A 25,331-nucleotide genomic window follows, 5' to 3' on the forward strand; every position below is an offset into this window, starting at 1 on the left:
GATAATTTTTCATCTCTAACACTTCAGATGTTAAAACCTTTTTTTGAATCCCATTGTGATCTATGGTTTGACAAAATAATCCTTTAAAAAACCATCTTTTGGTGAGCAGCTTCTACCAGAGATTACTGTGATTAAGAAATAACTCCTTGACAGTCGTTTATTAGTTTTTGAATTTCTCAAACCTTTCCCTCAGAGCAACCTGGAGTGCTGAGCAGTGCAATGACTGTAATACATAATTTAACCTATTATTCTCTAAACTGCATGGGGATGTAGAACTCAGTAAGTCAGAAGAGATTTAATTTTTTAGTTTATTGAGATAAGACTGTTGCCTGCACGAAAGCTTTCTGTGCTGCAAAGAGAAGACAATTAGATTCCTGAGGGGCACAGTAATTTGCAATCCTATTCATTTGTAAAGCAGAAACAAATGTCAAGCCTTGTACAGCAAAAAAGGGCTTGGGACCTTAATAATGGGGCAAAAAATAATAAACCTTGGAGCTTGCTAATAACTTCATTTGTGTGCTTAAATAAGGCAAAAATGATGATTTTTCATGCAATGGCATAACTGTATGGTCTGTGTTGGAGCCTGCAAAGAAATTTTAGGAAGGAGAGAGGAACACGTTGGAGAAAAGAGAATTTTCCAGCCCTTTACTTTGTATGTGAATTACTTAGTCCTGAGGTATTGAAGGCACCTTCTAAAAGGTGAATGCCTTGTGTTGGGCTTCTTGGCCTGGATTTGCAGAACATTTAAATATATGCTAATTTAAGAAATACTGAGAAAATTGAATTTGGCACACACTTTAAGTGAAGCCTCTAATTCAGGGCAACAATTTGCCAGATTTTTTTTGATATCTGAGACAGCTTCACCCCAACAGAGCTAAGTGGGAACAGTGGAAGGGACATGTGGATACCCTTTAGATAATTTGTGCCCCTATCTGGTCACCCAAAAAATGGGGATAAAAAAATTACCTAAGTCTAGGCAAGCTGAATGTAAAAACCAACCTTCTTTTGGCCAGGAATTTTTACAATCTCCATCCCAGAATACAAATCCAGTCATCTTATTCTCAAGCAGAAGACACTTGACTTACTCAAAAGTAGAAAAGTGATCTCACACTAAATGATTTGAAGATTGAAATAATGAAGCAATTTCTTTCAGGGGCAGAGCTGCTGTGGGTTTCTGAGTGGGCAGAAATGTTCCTGAGTTTTTCTGGGTGTTACTTCCCTGCTCTGCCATCTCAGGTAACAATTTGTTCCAGCTCAAAACCATCACAGAGAAGTGTTCTGCAGCAAATTTCAAGGCTGGCTGGGTTTTGGAATTTTAACTCTGTGATTGCCATGGCTTCAGCCACGGGATTCCAGCACCTACCCAGAGTTGGGTCGTACTCCCAGATGAACCTCTTGGTCAGGAAACGCACCACGAGAGCTGCAGGGACAAAGAGATTTCGGGTGAGAAGGGCAAGACATCAGCTCAACAGACCTTTTAAAGCTTTCCCAGCAAAGTTTTCCATGGGACTGGACAGGTGGCAGCTCCCCTGAACTGTGAGCACTGGGGCACTCGAGAACTTGTCACTGTTTGTGGCACACTTCACACTTTTGGATGGGGACAACAGGAAAAAAACAAACCCAAACCCAGAGGGAAAAACTCCAAAAAGCAAAACAAAAAACCCAAACAAAAAACAAACAAACCCCAAAACATTTTGCAGCATTAAACTTTGGATGCTTTAGGTATTCTATAACCGATATAATAAGAAAAAGTGTTGGTAGTTTTGGAACCAGCTTGGATGCTTCAAAGTGAGGGTTGATCAAAATAATTCTGTTCTTGAAAACTTGCCTTTGGATTGTAAGGCAGAAATAATTGGCTAAATAGCTTCCCTCTCTATTTTGGCATGCCTTCCTTGTAACAGGTTAACTTCCACATTTTGCCTACTTGAAGAAAACAGATAAAATCTTTCAAAGTAATGGACAACAAATGCTATTTATCAATTTGTAGAAATTAAAAATAGTTTAGATTTTGGGGCACTGGACAGGTAGTTCTTAGTTTCAGCTTATAGGCTAAGATCTTGCTACTTATGTTCTTGTATTGCATTTCTTCTATCCCTCCAAACCCTTTACAAACAACTTAGATAGACTTGGATTATTCTTGAATTTAAAACTAAGCAGTGCTTTGAATTTTTAGCGATGTAAATGAATTATTTACCACTGCAAACCATCCAAAATCCTTTCTGCAAATGAAACCAGAGATACCACTGCACTAGCTGTAAGTCCAGCAATAGCTACAGGAAAACTTTTTCTTGTCATCAGACCCAGATGATTGTCCATCCTTCTTTTGCAGGTGGACAAAAAAAAGGTGACAGCTAAACCCAGGTTTTTTTTCAAAACTGAAGCCAGGAGAATGCCCAACATCCCAGACTTCTATCCAACAGTGGGGTAAGGCAAGAGTCTGCAGAATGCATCTAATGAATTAAGGTTTGCTAATCAGACAATCAGAATATTAGTTTTAAGAAGATTAATTATGCCTCATACTTGGAGGGGTAATAAGCTGATCCTAAGGAGATGAGATCACCACACGAGAAGCAATTTGAAGGCCTCTTTACAGCTGATTTCCCATCCATGGTGATGTTGCACCAGGACTTTCTTCCTGCACCTTTTATCATAGTTGGAATAGTTCATGGGCACTATGTGCCTCTCACCTGAGCAAAGGTGTGGGGACTCTTTGACCAGTCAGTTTTAATTAGACATGTTTAATGCTAATAATGAGCCAAAAATAGCCTGAGAGACTAAAGAGAACCAATCCAAATGCTGGGTTTGGATTCAAAATAACATTGCAACTGAGGCTGTCTGAAACACATTATTATCTGATTAAATTAAGTGACCAATAATTCCACTATTCATATTAAAATGACCATTTCCAGTGCTCATCCTCAAATTCATTTTGCAGCAGCCAAGGTTCAGATTGATGCAGCAGTTAATGGGACTGAATTTCATGGCCCTCCACTGAGATTAGTCCAGGCTCTTCCCTGAACACTTCCAGCTTGTGAAATACTAGAACTTGCAGGCTTGGAAGGAAAGAATCTCCAGCAGACCGTGCTGTGGGCTCCTGCTGTGTTTTTTGGAGACATGACCATCACCAGAGGGAATTGATGTAACATCCCAGCAAAGGAAGAACAGACTCATGTCTCTGTCTGCCTTTCCTGACACCCTCTCTTCCAAGTCAGCTGTTTTGTACAGGGTATAAATTAGGGTAGAACTTGGCACAGGGCTTTCATTCACTCATGTTTAAAACTTCTGCCCTAGAAGTTATTCTTGGAGAAGAATCATGACTAGCTGTCAGATACATTTGCAGTGCAACTCTACTGAAGATGTTGAAGTTATACCAGGATTTAACTTGGCATATAAACCAAGATTGTCAACCACATAATTAATCAACTTATTTTGAACTCGTGGGGCTGAGTCCCTTACTCAGCTTTAAAAATCCCAATCCATATATTTTGTAAATTTTTGTTTGTGTGTGTGTGTGATATTTTGCATCTTGCTTTAGATCTTTGTTTAGATTTAGTAACATATAAATGCTCTAGCTAAATTTACAATCTGTCTGAATACATATCTTTGTGGATTTGGTATGATTCCAGCTAATACAAGCTGAGTTTTTGGGGAAGAAAGGAAGCAGGGTTTTATTTGAAAAACAATCCCTTTCCCAAAAAAGTTATGGAGTTCAAAGTTATTCTAAGAAAATAACAGTTTTCCACAGTGAAATAACTGCATGATGACTCTTTTATGCCATGAGAATTTTCAGCTATAAAAATGCTCTGAAAGCAGTGCCATTATTTAACTTATCAACAAGTCCATTCCTGGTGCTGTGATGATGTGTCATCAGTAAACCACACTTGGCAGGAGACACCAGAGTGGTTAAAACCAAAGGTTATAATGATCAAAAGGCACCTTCAGAAATTAAGTATTTCACTTTTTCCTATTTTTTTTTTTCTTTCCAGAGAGTTCATCCCCCATTCACCTTCTCAGAGGTCCTTTATGTACTGAAATTGGAATCCTGGAAGATGGGATGAGGTCCAGCCTGGCAATGCTGCTGGGTTCTGCCAGGTGATGCTCTCCCTCCTTAAAAAACTCTATATCCACCTTTGGGAAATAATGGTTTGTTTTCAAGACAAAACCATGAGAATTTCCTTTGTTTCTGTAAGTGCAGGGGGTGTCTGTGTGTGGGGAAGTGTGAACTCAGAATGCAGAGTCCTGTTCTGATCCATCAGGGATGCAATCCTGCACCCACTGCCCCTGCTCTGCATCCGTGGGCCTGAGTCTGACTCAGCTCTGATGGATCTCTGGCAATTCAGGGATGTGGGGATGTGAGAGCTGAGTGAGACATGGACAGCAGGATCCTCTGCCTCCTCTCTTGGTTTGCTCACTGTGGTTCACTTCTGATGCAGCAAACTAGAATTTTCCTACAGTAAATCATGGAGCAAAGCAAGATCAGTGACAAAAATAATGGAGAACTCAATAAAAAAAAAAAAAGTTTTGCTTTACACTGCCTTGCTGTCTCAAATTCTGCATGTTTTAGGCATATTTGAGTCACTTCTTAAGCAGTGAGCTGTTAAAAAATTCCTGTTTATGATAACTTTAACAGCACAGGGAGGTCTTCCACTGACTGCCAATGTAAGTTTAAAAGTATGTATTCTTTCATACATAAAGATCAATTCAATATAAATACCAAGTGTATATATTCTTACATATGCCACAGTGCAATTTATATACAAGAGTGTGTGTGTGTATCCAGGTGTATATACACTGTGCTGTAGTAAATACAGACCAGGATTGAACAGCTGTGTTATGAAATGTGTTGCTTTTGCCTTTCAGGAGGTTTCACTGTGTAATGCAAACCTTTTCCTTCAGTGGTAATAGTAAAGGCTTCAGTTCTGTGGATTCAAATCTCAGCACCAGCAACAGTTCAAATGTCTTTTTGTTCTGGTGGAATATAAAGGGACTGGAATACCTCTCTCAAATATCTGTCTCAATTCCCACAGCAGATCCATGGTTGAAACCACCATTCCATGTTCAAATATTTCAACACCACTAATAAACTTTCAAATGTACAATATTAAGTGCTGTATTTTGGATTTATCTTTACAGTGAATAACATTTGACATGCAGAATGTGAATGCAGTAGGGCTCCAAAGGCTGTTTCAGGTAATAATTCAGTGGGTTGTTCAATTAGATGTCAATAACCAACCTTCTTTTTGCAAGTTGTTAGGGAAGAATGGAAAAGGCTGTGGAAGAGACAAAGACCACATTGCTGCTCAGCTCTGGTTTTTGGCACCCTCCATCAGGTTGTTCATACTCCAGCCTGAATAAATGTCAGTGTATTTCATGTCACTGTCACTTTTTCAATTTCTGCTACAAGGTTTGGGGGAGCATTTCTTTTGTAAGCAGCAATTTCCATCTGTCTCAGACATAATTGCATTTTGCTTCTGAGGGAAAGATGTGATTTTAGGAACTTCTGAGTGGAAAGAGCCTGGGGTAAAGTCACCAGTTTCAAGGAGCTGATGTGAAATTCTGGAAGTCCAGGGCATGGTATATTTATATATTCATCTCAACTGTCTTAATAAGAGACTGGACTTCTTTGTATGTTCCTCTGGATAGTTCACCCTGATTTTTTTATTGATTTGTATTCACTTATCCCATCCTCATTGAACAGGAGGATTTTTCTTGTAATGTTCTCCCCACTGCTTTTAGTGCTTGGATTTTTTTTGCAAAGGTTGATTCATATGGAACTCAAGCAGGAGACTTAATTTACATTAAATTTCCCCCTTCCATAACATATAATTTCAATATAATGCTGTTTATTCCACCAGTTGCCTTTCATGTGAAGGATAAATTGTCAGACTGGTATGTCTAATGATTTTGATCATTTTAGGGTAATATCCACATTTTGTACCATTTCTCTCTCCTGACTTCATTGTGTAATTTGTTCTCTTGCCCAACAGCAACTTTTTGGTGTGCTATTACTAAAACTTATGATTTTCCAAATCATGGTTAGTGGTCGCACCTCCAGGTGTTTGTGTGTCTGAGATAAAGGATGTTTGTGGTGGTGTTGTAGGGAAAATCTTGGGAATGAAATCACACACAAGTAACTTTTTGGCTTTTTTATATAACTGACACAGGCAGGGTTTGGATCTCCATGTTCTTTTGAAAGACACTGGGTAGAGGAAAGTAGAACAGGGTTTTCAATACAAAACTCTGATGCTAACCCAGCCCTCCATCTCAAGATGAAAGTTTAAAAAGATTTATCTGAGAGGGAAAAGAAGAAGAAGGTGTGGGGTTTTTTTTCTTTAGAAATCCAGCACTTCAATAAGACACAGCAAGATGTCAAAATTTTCAGTGGCTGTAGCTTTTTTGTATTTTTTGCCCTTACATTTCTTCCAGTGCTGAATTTAGAAAACATCCCACTCTCTTTTTATGATCAAATTAGTTCATCTTTAAGAAGGAAAAAGAAAGAATAGAAGTACAGGAGGGAGTTCTATAATGCTTTCAATGGCAGGATGATCTGGCTATTGTCAAAGCATTTTTACATGAATGATTTTTTGTTGGGGAATGTATTTTGAACTGAAAGGCCATTTTTTGCAAGGAAGTTAAGAGTTTTTTGGATTTTCAAAGGAAATGACTCAACACCTCACAGTTTGTTTTCAAAGAACTTGCAATTTAGGAATTGCATATTTAAAACAAACAAGCCCAGCTTTACTAGCCTCTGATTATTCTTTTACCCACTGCTGTTAAGGGAGGTCCAGAAAGTGTGGCCATAAACACATGGCCAGTGCTGAAGGGGGGGTTTCTTTTGTTGGGATTTTTTGGTATTGGTGGTGATATTGCTGTTGTTTGGGTTTGTTTTGGTTTCTTGTGGGAGAATGTGTTTTTTGGGTTTGTTTTTAGGATCTCCTCTGATTTTTGTTCTGCTCCCTGCTCCCTTCCCTCTCCCATGCTCTGAAGAGAAAAGAGAGGAAAAGGAAGAACCTCCTCACAGTCTGTATGGATCAGCACAAATGGTGGCTAGAAATGGCATAAAGGGGTGCTGGGCTCCATATTTCATGTTGGTAGACAGCACTGGATGTTTCTCTGTGGTCAAAGTCTGAACAGACTAGCTGACACTCTTCTCAGCCCAGCTATAATAATTTTCTTTTTAAGTAATAATTAATAATAATTTAATAATTAATAATAATTTTCTGATTTTAAGTTATGTATGCTATATCAAATGAGACTACGGATTGCATCAAACTAAAAACTGGCTTTTTCTATGATCAACTTTTTTTATTTTTTTTCCATGCACGCCTTGACTTTCTGGATTTGGCTCCATGGAAATCTCAGACAACCTGGAAGAGCTTTTCATTGTGATTACAATCCAGCTAGAGCAGGATATTCAGGAAGATGTTGAAAGATGATATGTGCAATTTCTGTGTTTCTTTGACAGTGGAGCTTAGGTGAACACCAGAAGTTTGCACCAGCCCTATGGATTGATGATTGACAATTGAATTGATGGATGCATGCCTAGAAGGTGCCTGTGTCCCAGGAAGATGAGGAATTAAGGTAACAAAATACACTGAAAACTAATTTATGGATTTTTAATGAACCACTTATTTTTATGAGCCTGATGACATAAGCATTGATGAATGCTACATCTTTTTAACACAGTGCACAACACAATATTTAGGGGGACACATATTTTTCAAATTCATATTTTAGCCTTTTTTTGGTTTAATCCTCCTTCCTTTTCTCTGTGTTGTAAAGACACCTGCTCCTGTTATATGCTTGCCACCTGGAATCTTGAACTTCTGTTCTTCTGTTTTTACAATTTAATAATTATTTGTGATGGTTTTTTTATTTTGTTTTTGGTTTTGTTTTTTTTTTTTTGAGCAAACAGCTTTGCAATTACACTTGGAGACTTCAGAGACACAGCAGGAGGAGCAGAGCAGCTCTTTTAAAAGGTATTTTAAAAGGCAGGGTTTGCAATGGTGCAGGATGATAAAAGTGAATGGTAGAAACACTGTGATCAACAACTGAAGTGAAATGGAAGGTGTGGAAGGTAAACACCATGGACCTAATCTTTATCACAGTAAAAAAAAAAATCTGTTGCAAAGTGTAGAAGGGAATAGCTGAAGACAAAAGCTCCGTCTGAACAAGTAACTGGTGATCTGCCTGAGCTCACATCACTGCTCATCCCATACAGCCTCTGTCAGGAGGAAGATTAATTAATCCCAGATCCTGGAGCAGTGATTTCCTATGAGGCCATATTGTAATGGGCAAAAATAAATACTGCTAAGTGGTCCAGTCAGTACACTACAGAGTGCTGTGCTTTGTTCCCAGTGCTGGTGACAGCACTAAATGGATTTAAACTAATTAATTGTTTTGATAAACAACTATCATCCCCTATCTCTGGCTACAATTGCAGTTTTATGAGCACCCATTTGGTGCCTGTAATAATGTAGGGGTTATTATTAGCCTTCTGCTTGGAATCTGGACACACAATCCTGGGAACTGTTCAGAGTAAACTTTAAAATTATGTGTGTGTGTGACAGGGGGAATCATGATCTAAATTTAAATGGTAAATTTCTGCTTTCATTTTCAATGCTTAAGGGCATTCAGCTAATAAACATTGCATGTCTTCAAACAAAATAAAAGACACAGTAGTAGATAATGGATGCTGTAAAACCTCTGACTTATCTCAAGTCTGAAACTTGGAGGATTAGCATAACTTGGTTTATGATGTTCATCACAGCTGCCAGGAGAGCTGGCCCTGCCTCCCCAGAGTGCAGGAGCTTCAGGAGAGCTCCTCTGGTCTCAGCTGAGTAATCAGCTGTATTTAGTTAAAAGTCTGCACTAAGGGGGAGCTTTTTCTACATTTATCCATGCTGAATAATGAGTTATCCCCCAAAAGTCTGAGGTGCTATCTGTGTGAGATTCTCTTGTCTCTAGAAATTACACAGATATATGTAACAAGTCATATATTCAGGGCTCCTCCAGCCTTTATCTCATTCAGTGGTTTATCCACTTTGAAGTGACCTTAGTGATGGGATTTTCTTCATTCCTTTTACATGAGGCTGAAAACACCAAGTTCCTGTTTGTTCTAGGGGGACTTTAAAGATCCCATGGCAGTTTTGCAAGGAGATCTTTCCCATCAAGGACCCTCCCCTCCCTCCTCAAGCCTGGGAGGCACATACCACTAGTGGATAACAGTGTCTGGGGCTCAAACACCATTCAGCTCTAGGGAAGTTTGCAATTATGATGATATTATGATACTATGATGATATTAGTTTATAATATTTTCTCAAGCCAGTGTGATAAATCTCTCATGGATGTTTTCCTTTTAATGCTTTGCTTTAAGGACACTTCCTCAGTTTCACCCTGTGCTCTTTTCAGAGAGCATATAAACAATTCCACTTTCTCTGGCTGCAGAATAGAGCAGAATACATTTATTATGGTTGACTAGAACAGGATAGATTTGTTTCTCCTGGTACTGCCCTGCAGAGTGCCCTATACTGCCTGCAGCAATCTGTGTTTGCTTAGCTGCTCACTATGACACTGTAGGAGACATGAAGGAACACAGCCCTGACACTCTACAATCTAACAAGTTAAAAAACCTCCAGCTGCTCATTTGAAAGCTGATGCAGTGAACCTGCCCAAGAGGTGCTTGGCATTCCTTGCTTCACCATGCTTTACATTTTGTTTGCCCAGAGTAATGGATGATTCCCTTTTCAGCACTATCAGTGTACCTGGCAGAACAGAGGGACAGCCAGCATGATGCCCAGTAATGTTCAAACAGTGCTGGGCTGAAAGGATGCCCTTTCCCTGTGCAATTCCATTCATTCCTGCCTCTTGTCACTCCCCAGTCTGTAGCTCTCCAAGTGCATCCACCCAGCCATCCTGATTCACTTGTGTGTGGGGATGGACTCTAGGTGGAGTTAATTAAATTCTAATGATTCAAAAGATGCTCTTCCCCCAAAACTGGTGTGTTGTGGTTTTTGTTTGCTTTGTTCTTGTTTGTTTGTTTGGTTTAATTGGTTTTGTTGTTACTTGGCTTGTTGTTGCTACACCTGGAGATTTCTCTTACACTAGGGCATTTCTAGAATTTTTTTTTGCATCCTGTCTTGCTTTTTCAGTCTCCAAGCAGCTGTTGAAAATTTTGGTCTTTAGTTTCCCTGGCCATTCCTGAGTTTCATCTGGAACTTGTGTGTAATGCTATTGCTGCTGGGATAAATGGATTATCACTGCAGATAGACTGATGCTGACAAGTGTTTCAGAAATATAAACAGCACTTGGATGCTGAGACAATGCTTTCACAAATGTACCTTTAGAAGCTGTATACTGACTGCAAGAATGATCTATATCTTTTGGTTCTGTGCTGCTTTTAAAAGAGGAAGCAAATTTAGATGGCATTTTTAACCTTCCTGATGCATCCTGGCATAGCCTCCCCAGGAGATAAAGATGAGCCTTGTGCTCTAACAAATGACTCTGCTGTAGGGTGGGGAACTTCAGCTCCAGCTGAGTTCAGCCAAAGCTGAAAGCTTGGCTGCCCTTTTTTACAGAAGCAAGGGTTATTTTTTGAAGTAGTCATAAATCCCTTCTGTACTGTTTTGGTTTCATTTAGAAGAAGAGATATGGTCTTTAAACTCCACTTACAGGTAGTGTCCTGCCCTGGGAGGTTTTATCTTTAGATGGAAGAGCACCTGGGGGGGCTGAGGCAGCTCCTGCTCATCCACCCAGGGCAGATGTGATGAAGCCTCAGTGACTGGAGCCCTGGGGGGGACAGTAAAACCCAGAAATTCTGCTCCTGTGCCCCCCAGCAGCATTGTTCTGCAATCCCACCTCTCTATTGCTCTATAAATTGCTCTGCTCCTCTCTGTCTGCTCCACCTGCTCCTTGAGCATCAGCAGTCAAGGCAGCAACTCCTTCTCTCCCCACTGTTCAGAGCTCAAGCAGGAATTTTGTTATTCCAACCCATTCTCTGAATTCCCTTCCCTCCCATCCTTCAGGGTTTAGCCCAAGGAGAGCTGAATAATTCACTGCTCTAAAGCAATGAGCATGGTCTGGGCCAGAAAAGGGGCAAACAACTACTCTCATTTTAACTAGATAAAGTACAGCATACAGAGATATGTCATGCATTGCTAGAGCAGATAAGACCAGGACTGAGAGTTTAGGAAAGCAGAGAAAGCCCAGTGCAAGCTATTATCAGATAAGCCACTGAGACAGAGAGCACAGGCTGGAAAAAAAGAAAAACATTCCTGGAAATCAAGCTGACAATGAAAAGGAAAAAAAAACTCATATGCCACTGAAACTATTCTTAGATAAACATACATCAGGAGGCTGTTTTGGATTGGGTGTTAGATTGTTCACTAGCTGGGAAGTGCCCTGCCATTGCTTATATATTTCTGGGGTGACTTTTGTGCTGAATTCTTCTCTCCTTTCACGCAGCCTGAGGCACAACCTGCTGGAGTCAGCAAAGCTTTTCTTTGTGTAGGCTGAAGCTCCTGCCCCAGGGAGTTGTTTAGGTGCAATGAGAGAAGTGATCTTCTCAAATTGATGTGGGCAGCAGGCCCAAACACACAAGAGAAAGTTGGGACTGAAACCCCAGTGCCTGCAATAGCCAAAATCAAGGGGGCTTAGCTTAAGTTCCTGAATAGTAGAGTGGTCTCCTAAAGAGAGAGCTTCTCATCTCTCCAGTGTCTTCTATGGGAGGCCCTATTTGACACAGGTAGTTAATTTTAAGTCTGAGCTTTTTCATTTGTTAACAGAAAAGGCCTGCATGGAACCAGAGGCAATTTACTGTGAGCAGGAGAGAGAGAAAGAAGCAAGAAATGTCAGTAGAACCCCAGTGGAAGGGACAGCAAACACTGACACAGAGAAATGCAGCCTGTCCACAATTCCATCCATCTGACACACCAGAAAAAGCAACAAACTCCAACAGAGTTGCAAAGTTCTCCTTGCTGCAGGATTCCTGGTTTTCTGTTTAATCCCATATCTGAAGTAGATGGGACAGGGAGACAGAGAAGTGACCATTGAGCACTGGCCAGAGGCTCTTGACCTGTAGCAAAGGAGCAGAATTGAGCAGATCACTCCTCTATTTCAGGGGCTTTACTGCATGAAGGACTGTTAATAACTTGCAAGTGGAAGCATTTTCTTCCACTCTGCAAGTGCTTTAATGCATTAATTTTGATAAGGTGAGTTAGTACAGAGGCCAGAGCAGTGGCAGTGACAGATCTCCATTTCTTTGGATACCTTCCCTCCCTTTTGCCAGCTCTGTGAGAAACTACTGCCAGCCAAGCCCTCAGAAATGTCTGTGACACATAAGTGGCCCAAGCCCAGGGGTTCTGTCATGCCTTGCAGAGTCTCTGTGCTGTGCACTCAATCATGACAGCCTGCTGAGCAGATCTGCTGCCGTTTAATTAGAGTGTCTGGGTGCACCTCCTGTCCCCCTGTAATGACATTAGGCAGAAGTGAACTGTCTGGTTCCTGCCTCTCCAGGCCAGCTGAGCTGCTGCTGTAGAGCTGGCCAAAAGATTGGTTAATTGGACTTTTAAAGGTCAGCTCTTGCAGAATCTAATAATGCTGGGAAGATTTCCAGCCTAAGGTAGATGGGGAGGAAGAGCCTGGATTCCTCCCATGAGGTGCTGCCTGTGGAGGTGTGGGATGAAGGCAGCACCCTGAGCATCCCTCAGCACAGCAGATGGCCTTGGACACATGGGACAGGGGTATCTTCAGGGGCAGCAGCTTCCCCTAGGATTTGGGGAATGGCACCAGCTTCTGGGACTGTGCACCTCAGAGAGAGAGAGGACAGAATAAGGGACAGGATAAGTGTATCTGAAAGGAACTGGTAATAACAAATCACTCATATCCTAGAAATTCTCCATCCTTGGAGTATCCTAACAGGAAAGTTGAATGGTTGCTTGAGCAATATCTGTTGGGTAGAAAAACTCAGAGAACTGAAAACTGGCTAGGGAAGAATCCCAGCATTTCAGTAAAGGATGGATGTCCTCAGTTTTATGCATCCTCTAACTGTCCCAGTGAGGAAAGCAGATCCTCATCTGAGACACTCCTTCTGTCCTCAAACAGATCCTTTCCCCCCTCACCAAACACCTGGATCAAACAGCTGCAAGCCCTAAAAGCCTCCAGTGCCCATTTGAGCCAGGTGGTGTCACTGGAAGAGCCACAGAAAAGGGGAAGTTGTGAGAGACATCAAAGAGCAGCTTTGGCTCTGCTGCTTACAGAGGAAGAGCAGTCAATATATTTAATTACAGCTGGGACTTCCACTTCTCTTCTTGGCAGACAGTCTTGTTTAAAATCTTTCATTATCAATTCACAACTGGGTTTATACAAGATGAGTGGATTTTTTGTGTGCGTGTCTTTCTCTGGTTGACAGTTTTCTAACATTGTTTAACAAGAAAAAGTTTGAACAATTGCTTTTATCTTTTCCATGATTTTCTTCATCCTTTCTTATTGATTTCTGGAGGGCTTTTTCCTTTGAATTTAGGCCTGTTTTTCCATGTGCTTATTTTAAACTGATTTGCTGTTTGATCAACTGGAAATGCAGTTTGGGTAAGATGTTTACAAACTGATATTAAATCACTCTGCTTGTTTGCACAAAACAGTAATTGAATAAACACTGGTTATTAGTTTACTTGCATATTTGCTTTGCATTCTTTCACTTGGTTTCCACAAACAACACAGGGATGTTTGTGCTATAGTTAATAGCATTTAGAACAGTCTAAAGTAAGTAAATAAATAAATAAAATTCTTGGTGTTTCCCCTTTATAAAAACAAGGTTTTATAAGAGTAAGATTTAGAGAATAGCTTTAGTTTTTCTTAGTATTACTGTTTTTCTGATTTTTCATATCCTTTAATTTTTTTTTTTTTAATTTATTTCACCTATAGCAAGCTATGAGATAAATAAAAGAAAGCCTGGCATAAATGCATTTATATTTTAAGTACTGAAACAACATTTATGCTTCATATTTTTGTTACATTCTTTCTACATCAATGTAAACTTCCCTTCACACAAACCCAAGTCCATGCTGCTGTGTTTTACGATTGTATGATGTTATAATTATTTTTATTTGATTTTCTGAGTTTCTTACCTAGGGAGTGTGCTGCTTTTCTTCTGCTGCAGCCTTGATTTTATATTAAGTAAATCCTGGGTTCTTAAATCCTGCAAGAGTTCCCAAAATATTTTGCTTTATTGCTGATAAGCAATTGATCTTTCCTGCTTTCCAGTTAATTGCACGTAGCTTTTCTCCATGTAATGTTTTCAGCTATATAAGCAAGCTGATATAAATATTTGGCATGAGCTGTGAGATAATTTTGTTTATCTACACAGGTCTGCAAGATGATTTATTAACTAGAAGAATATGTTTCACCATTTCATGATAAAAATGAACTGTATGGACATGGATTAATTTGCTGGAAGCTCCCCTGCAGAGGTGACATAAAAAGAAATCCCCAGTTCTGGACTCCATCAGGTAATGCTACTTTGTGACATTTTACTGCATAGGCTAAATTTTTTAGCAAAGTTAGGATTTTATTGCCTACAATTTTTTTTTTTCATAAAATATAGAGCATATTGCATTCACTAATGACAGTAATATGAGGAAAAAGAACATTCAGAGTTATGAATGCCATTCTGATTTCATTCAAACCAATCTATCCATTTGTTTTTGTTACTTGAAGCTTCTCTATAAGCCAAAATTGCTCAGCACTTTTTTTGAAGTTGGAAAGTTCCTCTTGCTTACTTTTTCCTTAATTCTTCCACATTCTGTTCTGGCTGGCTTTGACTTAGACCAGGAGGGAAAACACTGAACTTTCCTCACAGCAGGTTTTCTTGGGGTTCTGGTATCCTTTGTCCAAGCAGAGATGAGTTACAAAAAGCACCCAAATATTTCTGCACAGGCAGCCCCAGCCCCAGGCTCCACTGGCACCCACAAGCAGCAAAATACAAAATACAGTGCTCAAAGCAAGAATTGTTTAGATTAAATGTTCTTCCTTCAATGTGCCTTCAAATCACTCTCTCTCAGCAATAGCATTCACTGAAAGCAACAAGCAGGGCAAGGACAGCCAGGGCATGCCAAAAATTCAGAGGGCAGGTGGGGTAAAAATAGTAGACTTATAATAGTGTGCCTGCAGTGATCTGTCTAGATGTTTTTTTCTTTTTTCTTGCCTTAAAATGTACTTATTTCTGATATATGTCTAGCTATATATATTTAGCAAAATTGGGGTCATGTGCATGGTTCAGTAGGAATTATGATGAGAACAAATTATTGTGCCATACAATTTTATTAGAGTTTTTATGTTAGACCCTAAACCTGTTTAATGTTTAATTGGACAACATGCACCCTTGGAATCAAAACATAAGTGCTTATTTCTCTTCCAGTATAGGAAGGTTTGGGGAGGGTGAACTCTTGGCTCATCTTGCCTGATGTTGCTTCTCTTGCTTTGGGCTTCAGCCCCCATTAAATTTTATACTCCAGTTAGAAACTGAAGCTTGGAAAATTGCTGCACTGCAGGGAATTCATCACAGGGAGAAGCTGCTGTGCTGCTGCTTGGGGGAGTGGAAGACTGGCTGTTCCTATAACACAGAATTGTGCTTTCCTGAGCAGCAGGGCTTGAGGGTTTGCTGGAAAGTTACACTCTCTGGATCCCACCAGGGTCTGCACACAACTTATAAAGTCTTTCAGGCTGAAAGATTTTGCTTCTGGAGATTGCCCCTGGTATCTGAACAGGGCAAGGGCAGAGCAAACACTGTGAGGAGACACCCCTGTCCAAGCTGAGTGTGAGGCTGTTCTGGAAAATCAGTGCAACCAAGCTGCACATTTTAATTGTCTTGTTTGCAGAATTAAATGTGGTGTTGCAGAAGGCTGTTCAGTGGCTGTGATTGAAAGTTTGAATTGTGTCATGTATCCTCAGACCTGTAATAGAGTGAGAGCACTCTCAAAGTGCTGGGTTTGAAGTGGATGCTGGCAAAAAGGGGGCTGAGGAAACAAGTGAGCTTGTCAAAACCAAATTAAAATGCTTTTCCTCCTCCAGATTGTCCCCTGAAGAGCTATTGTGTTAGAATTTGGTTTCCAAAGCTACCATTAATTTGTGAGCTAGCAGGATTTTTATGCTGCAGTTGCCACTGTACCTGTAATGCTGGAGTCTCTAGTGGTACTTTTGTAGAGGTTTCTCTAGGCTGTATTTGACTTGCATCACACAGTGGACAGTTTAGGTGGAAATTAAATTAGTTCAAAGAAGCATGTATGTGCTCTTGAGCTCTTTCTAGCTCTGCAAGGGCTAAGATCACTGAATTTGATTTGCTAAGGAAATATCTCCAGGATGATGCAGCCCATCTACCTGAAAGATTCTTAGTATTTTTTCCCATTTAAATTCATTCTTCTCTGCCAGGAAAGAGCATGTAATGCCTGGGTAAGCTTGAGCACAGATAAACAGACAAATATTCTTACAGTGCAAAATCCCCCTTTGTTTTTATTGCCCCTTGGAACACTATTGCTGCAGACGTGGGCAACTGTGCTAAAAGTGCCCCTTTGAATGTGCTAATTAGAATCTGTCAAGCATGTTTTGACTGGAAACAGCTCATGACACAATGAAGGATTTTTTTTTGCCTTAAAAGGATACTAAGACATGAGCAACAACAAAGCTTATTTAACACTCATTATATATTTCTGCTATGAAAGTCAGACAGCACAATTCTCACCAGGGACCACTCTTGATGTACTCACACAGTCCACCTTGGAACATGAAATTCTACAGAACAGCAAAACTTTTAATTTCTGGCTTTTAATTCCAGGCTGAGGGTGTCTCAGGCCTGAGTGTTTACTACCCAGAGACCTGCTACACATGAACATGGCCTTCTGTTGAGCAAATAAATGCCTGATATTTATGGTCCCACACTGCTGTAGGATGAATGAGTCACATATTTACTTGCAGGATTAGGCACCAGGGACCTGCTGCACAGCAAACAGCCACACCTGGAGGTTCTGCAGCACTTGGGGGCTGTAAAGCACTGGAATAATGATGCTGCTCCTCTGAGCAATGTCAAAAATGTCTTTGCTATTCAAATGCAGCCTCCAGTGGTATCAGGGAGAATATCTGAGGGAGATAAGGGAACAGGACAGGAGCTGACAGGCAGGTAGGTTTGTCACAGCTCAACATTTCAGGATATCAAATTGTTTCCTAGACCTTGAGCTGGACTCTCCCCACAGAGAACTTCAACATTTTCCTGGTTCCTCAGTGTCAGAGAAGGTGTAAAAGTTTAAGAAGGCAGGAGAAGAGCACAGAGATGCCCTGTTCTCACTCTAATTTAGGTCAATTGCAGGGAGGGAATTACTTTCTGCCAGACAAATTTCTGCCTTGGTAAATGTTTTGATTAAGAGAACGTGTGCTGTTGGTTCAGTTCTTTGGTCTTCTTTGGTTCAAGGTCCACAGCCTTGGAGTAACCATGGCAGCTATAACAATGCTCAGCTGATCCTATGAGGAGGAGAATGTAATCCCAAAACATTGGGATTTCTACTTTTTTCCTGCTTCTTGCAGATGAACATGAGTTGTTTCCTACTAATACCTTTGATTTGCATCTCTAAGGATTTTCCTCCTTCCAAGACTGTAAATGGCAAGTGAGTCAGAGCCCACTTAGGAGAATACCCACCTGTGACAGTGGTGCAGATTCATAATGCTGCTGGATGATCCCAAACTAAACCATTTCTATGGATATTGCTATGGGGATGTTCACAAACCACCAGAACAAGGTTATAGCATCAGCTTGGGGTGACCTTTGAGAAGCCAATACCCACAGTTTATCTCATCTTAAATTGCTCCCACAGGCAAAACATTTGTTTTGCCTTTTAAACAACCAGTGGGAAAGCAATGCTGTTGGGAAAAATGAAGATGTGCTCTTTTGTCAAAGGCAGCTGTTGACTGGGCGAGGAATGACATTTGCACTCAACAACATTACTCTATCCCAAAACTGTTTGAGAATTAAGAAGGGAGAAGGTAAAAGTTTATTTAGTAAATATTTTACAACCAGTGGATGGGAAAATTAGATGCCATTTGCTTTGGCAAAGTCCTTTTTTTTTTTTTTTTCCAAAGAAAGCATAAAAAGCCCAAACTCAAAATAGCCTCTGACTTACAGGAAATATAGGAATTACTAAGTCTTACATTGCACATACAACTTCCCCCTTCTCACTGCCCAGCTACAATCCTGCTTTGTGCAAAACAAATGAATCAAGTGGGTGGAAAGGCCCTGATGAAAATAACACACAGGCTCTTACACTGGAGAGATCAAACAGAAACCTCCACTGCAAGAGATCAATATCAGCATTTGTGACACTACATAAACCACAGCACAGAAAGACAAATCCTGCCCCTGCAAGTAGACACTGACATGAAGCAGAGCAGGTCAGGCAGGGAACAGGAAAAACTGTACAAATACTTGGGGGTTATCCCTACCATTAGCTGATTCTAATACAACCCATTCATACTTGCTCACCAACATTAGCTGAGTGGGGAAAAAAGGGGGCAAAATGGTATAAAATCTTCAATGTTTTGCAATTGATTAACAATTTAATTTCGTTTGGATTATGTAGTTTGTAAGAATTGGAGACCTTCACCTCTGTTGCTGTCCAAATCAAGGAGTTAATTTTTGTGACCCCTAAAGTAGGGCTTTAGAGTGTTCTTACTTATGTTACAGGTCTTTATCTTGGAAAAAAATACCTAAAAGCTTGCATCTGACTCAGGACACATTCCTTATTTGTGTTTGAAACACAAAACAAGAACAAAAAATTTTTCTGGATTCTGAGAAATTTCTGCATACCATGGACAAATAAAACACTGTGATTTATCTCCACAATTCTCATAAATTTTTCTTCTCACCCTGTAGTGTAATTTTGCTTTCATTGCCTAAGGTAGGAGGGATTGAGGAAGTCAAGTGTTCAGTCATTTCATGCTTGATGCTATGAGATTGCATCTCTTTTGACTTCATTTTTGGAGCCCTTTTCTCTGAGATGCTGCTGTGCTCTGGGCTGGGAAACACTTCATGATTTAGTCTCTGCACACTCACACTGCTGGGAGTCTGCTGGTTCAAAATGTAGTCTGTAATTAGCTGAACTGGTAATTACCTACTTTTTAGAGCAGCAGTGCTGCTGCTGTATCAGACCTGTGTTTTGCACACACTGGTCTTTGGTCTGAGGTGCTTTTCACTGCCCAGGCTCCCTCTCACCTTGTTACTTCACCTTTTCAGTGTGTGCTCAGGCTCAGGGGTTGAGAGGGGAAGCTCTTTTTAACCTGGACTCCCAAACACAGAACTTCAATTGCAGGAAGACAGGCCTTTGGAAAGGTCAGGAAAATGTTTGATAGGTACAGTTAGGAGGATTCCAAAATGAAGCTCCAAAAAAGTGAAATACTTCATTTGTATCCCTTGCACTCACTCGTGACCTTCTTATTAATGGGTGACGTTTTTGCAACCAGTCTATCAGTGACACTTGTCCTCCTGTCAGAAATATCTTTTGATCCTTATCATGTAGCTGCTGTTTGTGATAGCAAAATGGCCTGGAGCAAATATCCAGCTTGCATAATTTGGTTATCATAACTCCATGGAAATCACTGAATGCTTCTCCAGGGACAGGATCAGACTCAGAGTATTTGTATATCTGTTTTTGTATGAACATGGCTTCATTTTTGAATACTTCAAACATACAATTGTGATTCAAACATTATTTTGACTTTTCTTGTCTCTCCAAGATCTTGAAAGGCACTTGCCATTTGGTTGGAAAACAACTCCTGACTAATTTCACTTTCAGAGATTATTTTATTTATAAGCTGTGAGGAACCAAAAATAGCTGTGTAGGTAGAGGAGAATGGCCCTTTTATCCAGGCCCTGAATGAGATAGTTGTGATTTCATGAGCTGTGGCCAAAACCAGGAAATGGGCAGATCAAATTTCTCATGCTGTTAGTGCAGTTATATTACCTCAGGGAAGTCATTATTGCCTCAGAGTTTGTTATAACACAGAGAACACAAACAATTTAAAATCACTGTGTAGTGCATCTTCCTCTGCCTCTCACAAACCATCAGGGGACCTTTCCCTGCCTGAAGGTTCTGGTGGGGATGTGTTCCCAAGGAGCTGAGGTGCCACACACAGCCCAGCTGGAAGAGTCACAATTTCACCCTGAAGCACCATCAGAGTGGTGCCCTGCTCATCTCCCACCTTTCAGGCAGCTTTTCAAGAGCTCAGGTGATGCTTCAGGCTGGAAAATAATGGCTTGCTGCTGGGCTGATGATGGAGCTGGGACACAGAGACAGCTCTGCTGGCAAGGTCTCAGTGATAATCCCATTGCTCTGTAGGGCTGCTCCTACTATAGTTTATATATATATATATATATATATTTAAAAGATATTTTTGCCTAAACACCCCGACTGCATGTGGCAAACTGGAGAGAATGTGACACCATGCTCAAGCCAACAGCACAAATCCCAGTCAGATCCAGCCAGGATGTGATGCAGCCACAAGCTGCAATGACTCTCCAGTGTCCTGGATTATCTCCAGATGCATCTGGATGGGAAAAGGCTTTTGACCAACAGCCATGTGGGATAGATCTGAAACAAGGATGAAAAGTAGCATAATCTTGCTGCTGCTTTCCCACATACCATTTGTTAACTCCTAGCATGAGATTTTCAGTTCACTTTTAGCTAACAGCTAGTCATTCCCACTAGAAATGCTGAGCCCAGGGAGTTAGAAATGCACTTATTAGCTTCTCTTTATGAGCATCTTCTTGATTTCACAGCCAGCAGCAAAATACTCCAAAGATGAATTTCACTGTTTCATGCAGACAAAATACATAAGCAACTCCCAAGGGCATAATGAGACAGTGGAAATGGATTTTTATGAAAAATTATTTTCTGTATTTTCAGTTTTCATGAAGCTGCTTTATCTCTAGGTTCCTTCAGTTCTACAATAGTGTATCCCAACTTGGATGATATATTTTTTTCCTCCATACTGGTTCTTCCCTAAAAATACTTTTTTCTTTTTGCTGCACCTCTTTCTTACCTACAATTTCACAGGCATATGTTTCACTTCTATTCTACTTTGTTACCAAACAGTTATTATACAGAATGAGGATGGAATCTGGCTCCTGGTGCCTACTAGTTTTCAGCAAACCTCCCTCACAATTTTTAATTCCTTTTAGCCAAGTCAATTCATTGTTCTGCTCTATTTTGTGGCAGATTATGAAATTGTGTTCAAGGAATGTTTTCCATACAGAAGAATTCCTCCCAGTGTGGAAGTGAGCACTCAGACAGCATGTACAAGTTTAAACACACTCTATTCTCTCTGTCATACCTGTCTTTAATTGTTTCTCCATTCCAAGATGATCATTAATTTTGAAGATGCCTCTAGAGTGCAAAGATTTTGCCATGACTGGTGTGTAGTAAAATACAAATGAAAAAGGTGTTTGTGCTACTACAGCCTTCACTATCAGCCATGTTTGGGATGTGAGATGGATAAATATTTACAAATAGCACTAATACAATCTAAAGATGGAAAGAGTGGCCTCTGGTGTGAAGAATGTTTTATCTCTGCCTTGGAACAGTGTGGGAGGAGACCATGGTGTCTCTGCCTGTGTCTCCATTTCCTCATTTGCAAAATGCCAGATCTTTATTACACTGTGGTAAAGCATCTGCAGAACTTTGGGCTTTGTGAGCTGCATGCAGGGCTCCAGATGGTCCTTGAACAGCTCCTGGAAATGTGTCAAGGAGCAGAATTTGGTCTAATGAGGTTTCCCAGATCTTCAAGTGGGAGTGGGTTCTTCTGCCCCAGCTAAATGTCATGGCAGGGGTGATGTATCCTGAAACTTATAAAATGTTCAGGGAAAAGCTGTCTGTCTGTTTCTGTGATATTTATTATTATACAGTTACTCTTCCTTTCAGCCAGTGGCTCATTTGTCTTCCATGGCTTTATGGTTTTAGGAAAACCTTCCAAACTCAGAGAAGATGCACTTTGTGCCTTTTTTTTTTTTTATCCTAAGCCATGACAGGCTCTGATTTATAGAATTGTTCTTTCCCCCCTATCTTTTAATGCCATATATTATTAAAAGCCTTTCATTTAAGAAAAATAATGCACTTGGAAGTTGTGCAGAACCTTTTCAAGAATGAAAACTAGCTCAGAAAGAAATGAGAAATGCTGTTTTTGCTCCAATATAGTGGAATAAGGGTGAGTTTGTGAGGCAGTCCAATGCTCTGTTTAAGCTGAGAATTGATTTGTGTGTTGAAATGTGCCCAAGGAAGGGTGACAGAGCACAGATCTTAGGAGGAGCAGCTGAGGGAGCTGGATTTGTTTAACCTGGGGAAAAGGAGGCTCAGGGAGGACCTTTTGCTGAGGGTCAGGCTCAGACAGAAAATGAGGAAATGGCTTCAAGTGTCACCACAGAACTTTAGATTGGATAAGAGAAAAAATGCTGAGGAAAAATGCTGATAAAAGGTTGCTGATCACTGCGTGGGTCACCATCCCTGGATTTATTTAAAAGATGGGTGGATGTGGCACTTGGGGACCTGGTTTAGTGTTGGGTTAATGGCTGGATTTAATGATCTTAAAGGCCTTTCCCAGCTTAAATGATCTGATTATTTTTGTCCATTTCTATACCAGCACAGGGGAAATCTGTTGGTTTTTAGTTGCTCTTCTCTCACTGACAATTTTAACTAGCTTGCAGAATAGTCTGAACTTTTTCCTAACAGGAGCACATTCCTTTTCCACTATCAAGGGAAATATTTTCATTTTCCATTACTAACCACAAAAAAATAATAAAAAACCCAGAAAAAATATATTTAAAAAATGAATAGTCCTGTATTTTCTGACATTTTTCCCAGGACCAAATTATTATTATCATAAACACCCTCTACTAATAATACCCTCTAAGGCATCTTGAAATCTTCCCAACAGGATAAGCTACTGCTTTTGGCAATACTATTTCCTATTTCTTCCACAGGAGCACTCACATAAAGCATATCAGCCTGTCCTAAAATCTCACTGATTTATCCTTTCACACTCAGCCAAATTAGGATAAAATTGCAGTTAAGAGTCTTGTGTGATGTGCGATCAGCGTGCATTTTATTATTGTATTATTTATTTTTATTTTATTGTTAATAAGCCCTGATGATTGCATGAATTTTCATTACAAACTAAATGCTTTATTTTTGAGAGCCCTGTGTGGCCTTTGTTGTGTGCACAGCCACAAGGTGCAGCTTGTCCCTCCAACATCTGCACCACTGATGGAGACAAAATGTTTCTGAAATGATCCCTAGTGACCTGTAACACTGAACCAATGCTTCACTGCTGTATGTGGTAAGTGTTCACACTTGGTCTCCCAAAATGTTAATTTTATTATTTACTTGGCACACTGATGTGAAGAGAGACCTAAATGAGCAGGCAGCAAAATACAGTTGAGCCTGTTTAAAGAAAACCAGCACAAATTCAAAGTACAGCCCCAGTTTAATTGCTGATCAGGCTACACTTATGCATGGTGAGAAATAGCTTATTAAAATAGATAAATGTGATTATCTCATCTCTATCCTAGACAGGTCTGTCCTTGTGAAAAAGCCAGCATGTCAGCTCATCTCTGCTATCTGTAATCATGAGCTTTATCCAGTCTGCCCAGCAAACCTTTTAGTGTGTAGAAACCAAGTCTGCCTACCTCTTTCAGTTTACCAACAGAAATAACAATTTGATAAAATTCTGTTGCACTTTCCTTGCTGGAGCCCTCAAAGTTTTTCTGTGCTCCTCAGCCCATGGCATCAATCAGCCCCATATAAAGAGTTGTTTGTTTTTATCAGCAGTTTTTCACAGCCCAGTTTGGGTGCCCCTGCAAGACCATATGCCCTGCTTGTTTATCTTATATTTACATATATCTATGTACACAAACAATGGGACAGGTCTGCTGGAGCAGCTGTCTCAAAGCCTTTATTCCATCACAATTATCAGTCTCATTTTACAGAACCAAGCAAGGGAGATGGAGCAGCTTCAGCTGCTGGCACAGCAGACAAGTTCTCTTTGTGACAAAGTCTTTTAAAAACTTTCTAGCCTACAGCATAATACCTCTACCTTCTTAGCTGAAAGGTAACAGATATTTCAGTGCAAGTTGTTATACATTCCTTCCAGGGACTTTTAGAGGGATGCTTCAGCTATAAAGATTGTAACCAGATCTCAGTCTGTCTCAAAGGCTGCTGATGTTTGGAACCAATTGTTCTGGTTTATATCCATCCCTAAGAATGTTTAGTTGTCCTTTAATTGTAAATGATGTTATTCATATGTGTATTTTCTGTGATTTCCTCTGCTGTAAGTGACATTTCAAGTTCTGCTTTCAAGGAATAAGAGTAGAAATCCCCAAAGCACTTAAATCACTTGAGTGTACTGAAACATTTTAGTTATTGCCAGCAGTGGATATTAGCCTTTGCCATGGTGCTGACAATGCCACTTAGAAAAGTCTTGTGGCAAATACTAAACCACCACAACTTTAATAAAAACTCAGAACAGCATCAGCTCCCTGAGTCTAAAATTTCAACAAACTACAAATTTTGACCACAGGGGCAGGAAATGTGAGTCCACTGGTTGTAACTTCCTTGGAAAAGGCTACTCTTAGTTGTAAAACCTCCTTTTAAGAGCATTTCTGATCTGAATTTTGTTGTTCCCATTAAATGACAGCAAATTCTACCCTTCCATTCAAAGGGAACCCAGAGCAGCTCCATCAAAGGAACTGGTTCCTAAGGGAGAATCCAGCTTAGAAAGGATCTGTTAGGCAGGACTGAAAAAGTAAAAGATCAAGTGGAAAATATTTATACTTAACTCTATCTGCTCTCCAGACTTTCATTTATAACTTATCAGCTTCAGATGGAATTACTGCTTAGCTTTGCTGATGCAGCATACATTAAAAAAAAAAATCTTCTGACAACAGCTTCAGGTGCATTGAAAATGATAATTAAAACCAGGTAAGTAAATGTCAGTGGTAGCCTCCAAAGCTTTGGTATTAAAAAAAAAAAAAAAAAAAAAAAAAAAAAGGCAGTTTAAAAAAAAATCTCTACAGCTGCCTCTTCAGTGAAGGATAGTGAATTAATGTACTACTTTCTGAAAGGTTTAATGTAATAGTTTTGTAATTCAGGAAAATGGGCAGGTTCAACAACTCCACATATTTTGGAAGAGATCAAATGTAGATGAAACTCCCACTTCAACCTTATTGACACTTAATGAGACAATTTTACAGAGCTGCTGTTCCTTCTCTTATCAGCAGCCTCCTAAATCTCCTGGATTGTTAATGG

The 25,331-nt window shown here is 40.1% G+C and overlaps 1 protein-coding gene across 2 annotated transcripts in view; it reads right to left on the reverse strand.

Annotated features, from left to right (window-relative positions):
• Positions 1-25,331, reverse strand: part of RERG (RAS like estrogen regulated growth inhibitor) — a 76,177-nt gene that overhangs the window by 9,872 nt on the left and 40,974 nt on the right. For both annotated transcript variants that reach the window (XM_079304092.1, XM_079304091.1), the window contains exon 3: positions 1,364-1,420. In XM_079304092.1, the coding sequence (XP_079160218.1) occupies positions 1,364-1,420 (57 nt within the window). The remainder of the gene's footprint in view (positions 1-1,363; positions 1,421-25,331) is intronic.

This window comes from Erithacus rubecula (assembly GCF_903797595.1).
Source record: "Erithacus rubecula genome assembly, chromosome: 4".
NCBI classification, from domain to species: Eukaryota; Metazoa; Chordata; class Aves; order Passeriformes; family Muscicapidae; genus Erithacus; species Erithacus rubecula.